At 39.1% G+C, this 12967-nt stretch overlaps 1 protein-coding gene across 1 annotated transcript in view; it reads left to right on the top strand.

The window, feature by feature from the left end:
- Window positions 1-10817, top strand: part of trip4 (thyroid hormone receptor interactor 4) — a 74843-nt gene extending 64026 nt beyond the window's left edge. Inside the window, exon 13 of the mRNA XM_052601156.1 lies at window positions 10581-10817. Coding sequence (XP_052457116.1) covers window positions 10581-10639 — 59 coding nt within the window. The 3' untranslated portion in view covers window positions 10640-10817. The remainder of the gene's footprint in view (window positions 1-10580) is intronic.
- The last annotated feature ends 2150 nt before the right edge of the window (window positions 10818-12967 follow it).

The raw sequence follows: 12967 nt of genomic DNA, 5'->3' as shown, positions 1-12967 counted from the left end.
TTAAACTACAAATATAAGTGTTGTTCTGTTTTTGTGCGTAGCCGATTTATAATCTTTAAGTTATCTTCAAGTTATGGGATATAGCCTGGTGGTTTCCATCTGGTGGATCACGACCCAGCAATGGATTTCAGGTCTGTTCTTATAGGGTCGCACACTGCAGAGAAAAAAAAAAAACAATTACCGGTAAAGGGGTCATATGACGTTGCTTAAAAAGAACTACTTAAAGGGGTCTTCTGTTCAGGATGCAACTTAATTTTAGAAATTAGAAGGCTTTAGAATTATAAAACTGAGACTTTCAAAAACCAAAAATTCATGTTGATGTTTGGGCTGTGCAATAATAAATTTGAATGTTAGATTTAGAAAACATGGAATGTTTAATAGGGTTGATTATATGGTTTTATAAAGGTCAAATGTGTTCACTTAAATGTGTGCATCCCTAATTATGGAATTCTTATTTTTGCAAGAATCCCTGTGTGTGTGTGTGTGTGTGTGTGTGTGTGTCTATATATATATATATATATATATATATATATATATATATATATATATATATATATATATATATATATATATATATATATATATATATATAGCCATCACTGTAAATTTTGTACTTTGAGTGCTATGGTCTGTCTTTCCTACTGAAAGTACCAAATGCCTGCCTTCTCAAAACACACTCCTGAAAAACATGAATCCACATCGGTAATTTGCTGCAAAAATGCTGCTTAACACAGCTAATGCAGAGCTGCTTTTTTTTGCAAAGCTTTTAAGCCCATTACTTTCCACCAAACCATATGAAGATAGAAAATAGAAGCAGTGTCACTAGTAGTTTCAGATTTTGAACCTGGAGTTTTTCTGTACTAATCCTTTCTGCATATCAATATAAAAAAGATAATAATAATTATCGGTCTACTGATTTTAATCCTATATAGTGTTAGTGACGCCTAATTGAGAGTTGTGAGAGTCATTTTCCAGCTGTATTGAATTGTTAACCTTAAATGTTTTAATACATGTCGTGACAACCAACCGTTTATCAGTTTTCCTCCCCCACTGCCAGGTAATATAGCTGAGTGCGTGTGTGTGTGTGTGTTAGCTCTCTGGCTTGTGCTTAGAGGCACAGCCATGGCGGTGAGTGCAACCAGTGCTTAGCCTCTGCAGAGAGGTGTCAGGCAGAGCAAGCCCTGGCTACGGACGGAGACAGAGAGAGAGAGTGTGTGTCTGTGTGTGAGGGGGTAGTGCAGCTCAATTTCCATTTTTATTAACAATCCTGTTACCTCTGTCAGGGAGACGGATGGATGGGAGCTGGTGGATCAATGTCACTCTCCCTCCAGCATGCCAAAGAGCCAGCACAAGCACACCATTAACTGCTTCCTGTCCTACCCCTGCTCTGCGCTCAGCCCACAAGGAAGGGCTATAAATACTGCTTATGTTACCTTTCTTAAGGTCTTATCAAAAGAGCTATAGTCTTTAACAGGCACTACAACGCGATTTCTTGCCATTAGGCTGCAGGTAATTGATTGTTCAAGTGCTTGCTGTTAACTTAATTAGTGGTGTTTTCTAAGGCAAGCAGGACTATTGCTACTGCTCATATGGGGGATTAGAAGTTTGTTCATATCCCTAAAGCTAAGTGTTTAACTTAAGTGCATAACTCAATCTGTTTGTGCTACAGACATTCATTTCTACCTTAAATCATGTGCCTTGTTGAGGAGAGGTGTGCTGTTACTTTTGTAATCAATCTAGTTTAGGATTTTTACCTTGTGGATAAAAAAGCAGGTGTAAAAATCCTGTTACATTTTATAGAAGGAGGGATCCTTGGCTATCTAGATTTTTGCCATAAAAAAAGAAGTAAAAAACCCCCCTAACAACAGCATAGTTAGACACTTATAACATGTAGAACTCCCGAATAACTACATAGCAATGGGTTTTTGAAAAAAGGGGGGAAATTTTGTACTGGGAATTGGTTCTGTCCAATGGTTGTTGATTGGATGAAGGTAGATTTTAATACAAGCTTGCAGTTGATTGTTAGGAGATTTTGATTAAAAATGTCAGGTCAGAACAACGGTTTAAAAAATGAAACATCGGGATGGATGAATCATTCACAATATGATCAATAACATGCATTTAGAGATGTTAAATTTATATAGAAGGAAGGTTAATATAGAGAATATAGAGAGGTTAAATTTTCATTTATGCTGACTTTAACAGCTGCTAAGAACATCTTCGCAACCAAATATAGCAGTACACTCATAACACCCGGAATACTGTAGCAACTGTATAGCAACTTGCTAAAAACTACCGTAAATAGCATGGTCAAAAACATACTGTAAAAATCAAGTTTATTAACTTCTAGTGCAAAATCTGTGCAGTTCTGTTTATTCTACTGTCGTTTTTCATGCTTAACATAATTTACTGCAGGAAGATGAACAGTTGGAGAAGTGTTTGGAAAAACCTCTCCTGCTGGTTTTTGATTTGTGTCTCACTCATGCCAACAAGAAGAGGACCCCTGGTAGTTAGTGGGGATGATTTCTCCCGGAGAGCCATTCACTCTGACGTCTCGAACTGTAACAGAGAATGAACCATGATGGATCTTGCATAGAGGATGATGGGTTTAGATCCATGTGTGCAAGAGGCTTTGTGTGCGCTGGGCTACATCTCGTGAGACTGATATAGGAGTGTGTCTGCTGATGACTACTGAGCTTGACTACTTCACTGTTATGTTAGGGTAAGGTTTGGATCCCTTCCCTGCTGAAAAGGCAAGCAGAATTAGCAGTGGATGCTGCTGTGCTGATATCAAGTCAGGCTTTTTAAAGTTAGGAGCCAGACGATCACCCCCACCCACACAACTGTATGACCCATCTTAGGAATCCTTATTGCTAGCCTGACATGATTGTTGTCCCCACCAAGCTTATTAACAAGCTTAACCATTCTTATTTGGCACCCTTGGTTCCATGAAGAAGATTTAACATCCATGGGAACTTTCAAATGTACAAAAGGTTCTTTATAGTAGAAAGGGATTCTTCAGATTATTATAGTTTTTCACACTTAAAATGGTTCACATTTCAAATGAAAACTTTTGGAAACTTAGTTTTTAAGCGTGTATGCTGGTTGACAGGCTTTACCATCTTACCAAAACTTGCTGGTAAACAGTATGATTATGCTTATCAACCACCAAACCAGAATAAACCAACCAGGACCAGTATGGTACTTGTTCAAGCTTGTCGATCCATCAGGGCAAACCCCTGCTTCATTTCCTGATTATGCACACAACAGTGTCAGTCTTAGACTGGCTTGACACTATATCTGATATATATTCTTATACAAACCAGATTCCAAAAAAGTTGGGAGACTGTACATATTGTGAATAAAAACAGAATGCAAATGTGGAAGTTTCACATTTCAATATTTTATTCAGAATACAACATAAATTACATATCAGATGTTTAGACTGAGAAAATGTATAATTTTAATGGGAAAATAAGTTGATTTTAAGTTTCATGGCATCAATACATCTCAAAAAAGTTGGGACAAGGCCATGTTTACCACTGTGTGGCATCCCCTCTTCTTTTTATAACAGTCTGCAAACTCTGAGGACCGAGGAGACAAGTTGCTCAAGTTTAGGAATAGGAATGTTGTCCCATCCTTGTCTAATACAGGCTTCTAGTTGCTCAACTGTCTTAGATCTTAATGTTTTCTATGGGTGAAAGATCTGGACTGCAGGCTGGCCATTTCAGTATCTGGATCCTTCTACACAGCCATGATGTTGTAATTGATGCAGTATGTGGTCTGGCATTGTCATGTTGGAAAATGCAAGGTCTTCCCTGAAAGAGACGACATCTGGATGGGAGCATATGTTGTTCTAGAACTTGGATATACCTTTCAGCATTGATGGTGTCTTTACAGATGTGTAAACTGCCCATGCCACACGCACTCATGTGACCCCATACGATCAGAGATGCAGGCTTCTGAACTGAGCTCTGATAACAACTTGGGTTGTCCTTGTCCTCTTTAGTCCGGATGACATGGCGTCCCAGTTGTAAAAAATAACTGAGAATTTTGATTAATCTGAACAAAAACAGTTTTCCACTTTGCCACAGTCCATTTTAAATGAGCCTTGGCCCAGAGAAAACGCCTGCGCTTCTGGATCATGTTTAGATATGGCTTCTTTTTTGACCTATAGAGTCTTAGCCGGCAACGGTGAATGGCACAGTGGATTGTGTTCACCGACAATGTTTTCTGGAAGTATTCCTGAGCCCATGTTGTGATTTCCATTACAGTAGCATTCCTGTATGTGATGCAGTGCCGTCTAAGAGCCAGAAGATCACTTGCATCCAGTATGGTTTTCCGGCCTTGACCCTTACTCACAGAGATTGTTCCAAATTCTCTGAATCTTTGGATGATATTATGCACTGTAGATGATGATAAGTTCAAACTCTTTGCAATTTTTCTCTGAGAAACTCCTTTCTGATATTGCTCCACTATTTTTCGCCGCAGCATTGGGGGAATTGGTGATCCTCTGCCCATCTTGACTTCTGAGAGACACTGCCACTCTGAGAGGCTCTTTTTATACCCAATCATGTTGCCAATTGACCTAATAAGTAGCAAATTGGTCCTCCAGCTGTTCCTTATATGTACATTTAACTTTTCCGGCCTCTTATTGCTACCTGTCCCAACTTTTTTGGAATGTGTAGCTCTCATGAAATCCATTTCAACAAGTCATTCAACATGACATTTCAAAATGTCTCACTTTCAATATTTGATATGTTATCTATATTCTATTGTGAATAAAATATAAGTTTATGAGATTTGTAAATTATTCCATTCCTTTTTTTACTCACAATTTGTACAGTGTCCCAACTTTTTTGGAATTGGGTTTGTATATTTCTTCACTATATTTTGATGAGTGTTTCTTTCCAAAAAAAAGTTGCAGAGGATGAAAATCTTAGGAAAACATGGAACAACTTATCTAACATGTACTCCTCACAGCCTAGCCGAACATCAAATAAAATATGAATCTACTTCGAATAAGTTATTTTGACAAGCCTGAACAGTATGTGATTGTCTGTCTTGCCATCTATATTTGTTCTCTTTTCGTCTATCTCTGTACCAGCCCACACACACACCCGTGTCTCCATTGCCCTTGCAGCAGGGAAGGTTCAACTTGCCCTCCCCCCATAGGGCTGCTTTGCACTTGAGCTGACCGTTAAACATGCTTTGCTGGGTTGCCATAGGAGGGCTGAGCACAAAGCCACTGGTCCTGACCCCTGAGCGGGTGTTAGCAGGGTTCCTGCGGTCTCTGGGAGAAAAAGAGAGAGGCACCCACATCGAGCTCAAAGATTCTCAGAAAGCTGTCAGTGCTGACACATTTCTCCCTCTGCACTGCTGCACATATATGCAAATCTTAGCTCCTCAAAAAAAAAAAAAAAAAAACGGAGCACCAGATCAGCGTCAATGTATTCCCCCCTTCTGTTTCTCTCTCCTCCTTTCTCTCATCTGCTTTCTTTTGTCGCTGCTCTGCTAATGAAAATTTCCTTGCCCTGCCTCCCCCTCACAGCAGAGAAGTGGAACAGAGAGCTCAGCAGTGTTTGAGTGTGGGGGAGCGGTCATGTACTCAAGTGTTCCTCATTAATGAATGATAATGGAGCCATCATATCTCATGTAAAAAGCTCTGTGACTAATTGTGCTACAGTGTTTGCTCAGAGAATCTGCCCATGTTATTCTTTGATACCTCGGAGTAACAAGCAAAAACACCAATATGTTTCTTAATATCACCTTAAAGTTGAGCAAGTACAAGTAAAACAACAAAGGGCCTAAGACAGAACCTTTTGGCACTCCATACTTGCATGATTTTCGATAGATAGATAGATAGAATCTCGGATGATTTTGTTTATGATGTCTACCTTGCTTTAGGGAGCCAAGTGAGTATGGTTGTGATTGAGAATGAGTTAAGTCAAGGCTCCGGCAGTAGCCCTGGATCTTTGTAAAGCCCCAGGCTCTTGTGCTGACAGAGAGGGGAGGTGATTAATTGCCTCGGAGGGAACAGTTGCAGGAATTATTAATGGCTGCAGGATTAATCTGTTTTCTCTGTTTGGCCCATTAGTATGGGCGACCCTGGTGGCTGGAATATTTTTCTTTTGGTCTGGATCTCCCTGGCAGCTCATAGGACTGAGTTGTGTCTTTCTTTTCATCAGTCTCTTTTCTTTGTCTTTCTCTTCATGTGTCTGGAAAATTCCCATCCTAGGCTGGCTATTTCAGCAAACTCCAAACTGTGTGTGGCAGGTGGAATTGATTAATGTCACCGCATATTAGGGGAAGTGATGTGTAAACAGTGCGTCCCTGTGAAGAAGTATGATTCCTCTGCATACCTGTCCTGGTCTCTGTGTGTGAGTTTGCATTTAAAACGGGAAAATGCAGAGGATTTTATGGAACATTTTCTTCTCTCTGCTTTAATCCTCATACTCAGGTCTTCATGAAATCTGTCACCACAGAAAGCTTTGTAGACATTAAAATGATCATCTTCCACAATGCTAAACATATTGCATGATACTAGCATTTTTTTTTTTGTGCCCGTTTTAATAATGGACAAACCCATTTTACGATATTTAAGTATATTTAGCAGAAAGGTCTTTAGATGTCCACAGAAATCTGACTTCATTCATAAAATTCTGCTCATTGCTCGCCTCTTGCATATTTGTGTGGTTAGATACATTGGGCAGTGTATTCATACTTTTTTTTTTTTTAAACCAATAAATGTGTTGTTTAAGCCTTCTTAAAACCCACTTTCCATGTGGATCTGTTCATACCTTTCATTTTAGTCTAATACTACAGCAAGGGAAGAAATAGTTCATTAAATTCTATACAAGTAAACAAGCTGAGAATCTCTCTACCTTTGCAGGAGACTTGTTTGCATTGAATTTACTGCACTGAGGGAGCTGTAAGTTTCTGTGAGCATTCATGACATGTTCTAATCATTAAGGTACTTTGAGTTAGATTGGAAAATCAAGCTGGATTTCCCCAGACGATGATGTGATTCTCCCTTGGTTCTGCTGTGATTTATCCATGATTGAGACCTTTAGAGTTTGTCAGATTCTAAAGTACATAGTGATTTGTTTTCTTCAACTTTGACTTGACTGTCACAAATAGAGCATCAAAATAAACCCTATCTTCAATACATTTTTATTTGTTTCTAGTAATTTATTCAAACTCAACTTAACTCATTAACATCTATAATACCTCTAGAGTTAGATCACAATGCTCCTGCTGTCTGTGTTTATTACCCCCACTAAGTGCATGTGTTGATGTCCCTCCACCCACCCTTTACTGCCCTTGGCAACTAAACAAACAGCCTTTTCAGGAGCAGATATGATTGAACAACAATAACGAGAGAATGCTTTGCCCTGTACTGTTCCTTTGGGGATCTCCAACAATGAAATCCGTCGTGAGCATTTGTAATACCATTGGATTTCTGGCATTTGAGGTCTTTTGTGGATACATAAGTAAAAACAACATTACATGTACTCAAGGCTTTAATGAGATTAAAGAGAAACCACAAAATTTTAATTGTTTTATCTTGTCTGTATTTAAAATGTTGGTCCATCCAGTAATTACATCTTTAATTAATTTAGCTACTTGAAATGTCATGTGGTCTTTAGCAATTAGTTTCATCAACATACCAGTAAGAGTTACAGCAATGTCATGTTTCCTCATAATATTACCTCTGCAAACAACAAAGGGCCAGAGACAGAGCCTTGTGGTACAACTTATTTATATGTGAATAACAAATAAAATTTCAGTCAGTTTCTCGCACCAATCTATCATATCATTTTAAATAGGAATATAGAATATAGTGCAAGTTGTACAGACCACTGCATATTACCCAACCCCCCCCCACCCATGTCTATATGTAGTCCTGTAAGATGGGAAGGTTATGCAAGTTCTGGAGTTCAGTGCTTGATCTGAGTGTAGGCAACAGGAGAAGAGCAGGTGTGCTACATGGAGTTCCACTAATGCTCCGGACACACTGCACCTATAATTGTGCTGGCTCCCTTGCTGCAGTATAGGTAATAAACTGCTTCACAGCAGCCCCCAACCAGGGCAATCAATGGGAAATTATCTTGCTAGATCAATGTCTGGGCTTTTAGAATTTGCTTCACCAGCCAAAGCAGAATACTGGGACTCAGCAGCTCAACACAGCGACTATGATCTCCTATTAAAATTTGTTTGTGCTGTGACATATCTTTTAAGGTATATGGAGTAGTGAGGTTTATCTCTTAAAAGTTTAGAATAAATATTATATCCTGAATTGGTCTTGATTGATTTTAAATACGCTTTTATTGCCCAGTTTATGTTAAATAAAACCTCTTTCCCTGTTGTTGACCTAACTGTTCTGTTCATTCATGTCTTGGCAGTGTGAAATTCTCTTCTTACTGTGTTGTGACAGTGTGCTTTGAAATAGCTTTCAGATACATGCTCTGAAAGATTGTTTACAGATTTTTGCTATCCTAGAGTCAAACGAAAAGACAACTGATAAGCTGTCTTTAATGCATGTCATGTTACATGACTCGAATTTTGGTCAGGTAATTTTTTCATCAGTATGGGTTGTTAGAAGTGAGCCATATTTTGCAGTCAGAGGTTGACAGCTGCTACAGCGGTACATCTTGTGCTGAATGCTGCCAAATCATCTGAAAAAGCTGCCAGCTAAGATCAAGGGTGGAATTGAAAGTCTTTGCTTTCCCACAGAATAGAGATGCTGATGCCAGTCTGATCAGCGTCATCTCCTTTCCTATCGATTGAGTGGCTCCAGTTTCAGAACTGAAGACTGCTGAGAGCCTTGTACAGGCAGCTCTTACCCACAGTAGTAAAATCACACCCTTAAAGAATCTGACCGCACAACTAACCCTGGCCCATAGATCATACGGATCATAGGCTACGTTCACACTGCAGGGCTTAATGCTCAATTCCGATTTTTTTTTTAATTAGATTTTTTTGCGAGGCCCTTCACATTTCCAATTAAATGCGACCTTTTGTGATCTCTTGTGTGAACGTGAAATGACCCAGAAGTGACCCGCATGTGCAGAAGAGTACTCATCGGTGAACGGCGTCACTTGTTGTTTGCGGAAGTAGCTAACGTTAAACATGGATGTCAACAACAGTGTAGTCAACAGCGGAGCTCTTTTTGCAATATTAATGTTATTTTCCCAACGGAGCCAGCACAATTACAATCTTCTCATTTTAAGAAGAAAATTAAAAAGAAGGTTTTTGGCCTTGGCGTTTTGTGGAGCGGTGTTAGCAACGTCGGTACAGAGAAACGTGTGGGTGCGGAGTCGCAGCCAGGAGTGGTGGGATACTGATGTGGGTGGCTCTTCTCGTTCCCGCCTACTTCTCAATGCAGAATTATGATGTTTGTAGCGCATCAATGACGTACGGGTCGGATACATGTAGCCTGGCCGTTCAGACGGAGGTCGCATTTCAAAAGATCGGATACGTATCGGATTCAGGACCACATACCCAAGTGGCCTGGGTCACATTTGAAAAGATCAGATCTGTGTTGTTCAGATTGTCATGAAAAGATCAGATACAGGTCGCATAGCTGCAAAAAAATCAGAATTGGGTAGTTTCAGCCTGCAGTGTGAACGTAGCCATATTCGCCTGAAATTGAGATTTCTGGGTTAACTTGTACAACTCCGTGCTTTCTGCAAATAACTGGAATTGAAGGATAACTGAAAAGAATAATGTGTTATACTGTCAAATTGAGAATAATAACATGTTTAATAACTTTTTTATGCAGGTAAAATTCACCTAATTTGAGAATTGCTTCATCCTCACCTGTTTTCCTCTGCCAGAGCGAGAAAGGCCTTCCTAATGACAAAATGCTATGCAAATTGGACTCAAAAAAATAGTCATTTGCAGTCTTTATATAGTGAAAGTTATTTTTCTAAGTTCAACAAACATAAAATGCCACCTACAAGTCAAACACAAGAAAACGGTTGTAACTCCTATAAGACTACATTATTCCTGATTCATTTCCTTACGAGTATAACAGAAAGCATTAAAACTGCATTTGAAAAGAAAAGACATTTAGACCGATTAAACATTTGACAATAAGACATGATGAAATATTTAATCTGTTGACATCCATACAGATGGTAGATTGTAAAACAGTTGAACTTTGTACTATCTTCTCTGTAACAAATTACATAAATTGTGTTGCACAGCATTCTAGGAAGAAAATTACTAGTGTCCGAGCAGTTTTCTAAATGCAAGTTGGTTGTGAATCAGTTTTCCCAGAATTTCTTGCAGATAGACTATTCTCTGAACGCATCATCTAGATTTAAACCGGTCCCTGAGTAATCGTGTGTTAGTGTGACATTTATAGCACTGCAATCCCTCTATGTATGATATGAGAGTGTGAAAAAGGTGTTGGAAGTGTGAATGTGTGTGTAAACAGATTCATAAATTCTCTCTTCCTGATCCCAGCCCTCACCTCAGCAGGGCATCTTTTCGTTGTTTGACAGTGGGCTTTGAAAAGGTCAGTGGGACTTGAATCACCATTAACCCTCACCCCTCCTCATTCTCTCACACAGGGAAACTGGAGAGCCAGAGCCACCAAAGTGCCAAGAAGTGTTTAATGCAGCCAGCGTGACCTGAACAAAGCCACGGCGGTCAAGAGATGAGGAACAGAGTCCCTGCGAAAGCCTCACATTGGCCAAGTCACATATGGGATGTACGGGACAAATGGTGACATCAGTAGTACGGCAAATGCACAATCATTCCCTGATTTAAATGTTGTAGCTTTTTCTGCAATAAAAGGCTGAAGACTACTTGTGTATTGGTTCATTAATACATTTCAGTTGGAAAGCATTTTCAAATATAATTTATTTGTTATAATTTAGCCGTTTAGGTTATTTTGCGTATAATACTGCCATATAATTAACCAGCTCCCTTTTAATCTCAATTGGATTTCCAGCTCATAAAGCCGACGGTCTGAACTTGAACCGGTTGGTTGAGCATGGAATTTTCTGCTTACTAAAGAGGCAATTGTGCTGGAGAGCTCATATTGGAGCTGCTCTTGTTATTTGGGCCACAATGGCTGTCAAAGCCAGAGCCTCTCAGGTTTTGGGCCTGCTGCTCTCAAAGTGATTGAGTGGCCTCTTTGTGACACAAGCATCTCTGCATCAGAAAGAGCAAATGACTGACTCCATTAACGGTAGATTGCACGATGGGAACCGCATTAAAGTAGTCTGCCGTGTATTGAGGATGTATTTTCCTCTTCTTATGGGGCATCGGTCTTTCTGCATGTTTCCACACGGGTAAATACAAAAGCTTGATAAATGTTTAGCTATTATCCGCAGTCTGTCGAATACAGTTCAACTGTTCTGGGATTGCTCTGTTTTTATTTTGGTTCATATGTTGTGTGAATCCTTTTGGGTAAATCTCACAAATTTTAATTAAAATAAGTCAAACCCACCAATTTCCTGTTCCTGTAATGCGAAAAAAAGTGAATCTATACTGTAATATAATAATGAAAATCATCTGGTCTGTACACTGATAAAAAAAAAAAAAAAGAATTTATACTTCAAAGTAGTCTACTAATCTACTAGCACTACTTAAGAAGAGAGAAAATGTACTTAATGGTCATGACTTTACTGTCACTGGGAGAATTTTTACTAATGCAAAATCTATTTTCTTTTGTTTTTGAGCTGAAATGTGACCTTACTTAAAAGTTTTCATAAGAACCATCCTTTTACAGCATGTCTTGTCACTTGGCTTCTTTTTTCCCCAACATATTCTGTTGTGCAATTAATTGTCCAAAATACAAATACTGTTTGAGTTTAAGATGAAACCTTTTGAAAACCCTCCCTTGCCTAGAGACAGAGAGCAGCTAATCAAACTCGGTCATCTCAACCACCTATGGGGTGCTGGGGCGCTCCTTTGTGCCAAAATACAAAAGGGACATTTTCTGGGAGAGTGCTGAAGAGCTTCCAAAATTCAGTTTCATGGAGCCGTGGAGCGTGATCTTGGGAGGGCTTCGATGCACGGCCGTTGCGTGGGATTTATAAATGAAAAATGTTTCTCTATAAAACAACCGTATTCTGGAGTATTCAAACAAATTCCTGCATTTGTTTAAACAAACAGTTTGAGCTATTAAAAGCATGATTCAAGTGTGAAGGGGCTAATTATCTTATGAAAAGCTTATGTTTTTGCATTTGAATGAGGGGCCATTATAAGAGAGGCTTAGGTTGTAGAAGGAATGTCAGCAGCAGGTCTTCCTGTTCTCAGTCAGCACTTTCCTTGCAGGCACTTCCTTCTCTTGCCACTGTTTGACAGCTCTCGTTCTGTTGACCCCAAATAAAAAGAAAGCGCAAATGAGCATACCTGTGGCCAAAGACACAACACTGCCACCCAGAAATAGAGTGAAAAATATATTTTATGATGAAACCTGGAGCTGCTGGTCTGTTATCAGCAAGTTAACATTGTTTAAAAAAGCTTTCCGGTGTTCACCAAGCTATGGAAATAGTAAATGAGTAATAGCCTCGTCAAAGTTAACTAATTTTGTATGCTCTTTGATAGTTCTTCTCAATCATGTCAAAAGCAATGCTGCCAGTCAGTTGAAAGCAACAAACATTACAGATAAATCACTCGCTAGCAATGTTACTGTAATACCAAATGACACAAGTGTTTGAACATTTAACTTTTTAAAAGGGGTTGTAAAAAGGGATCTTTCCCTACACTAGTTCGAAAACCTCATTTGCACATGTGCAATTTTGATGTGAAGATATGCTGCACCAGGTTGACATAATTTGGGCATAACTATTTCACTCTGATATGACTTCAAATTTGCACAAAAAAAAGTAATGTAGAAGAATGTCTATGCTGCTCATTTCCGGTAATACATGTGGCTTCATTTATGTCAATCTGGTGCAGCATATCTACACATCAAAATTGCACATGTGCAAATGAGGTTTTCGAA

The sequence above is a fragment of the Carassius gibelio genome, chromosome A7 (assembly GCF_023724105.1).
Source record: "Carassius gibelio isolate Cgi1373 ecotype wild population from Czech Republic chromosome A7, carGib1.2-hapl.c, whole genome shotgun sequence".
Classification (NCBI taxonomy): Eukaryota; Metazoa; Chordata; class Actinopteri; order Cypriniformes; family Cyprinidae; genus Carassius; species Carassius gibelio.
Note: the sequence above shows the minus strand (reverse complement) of the source record. Positions and strands in the feature narration are given on the sequence as shown.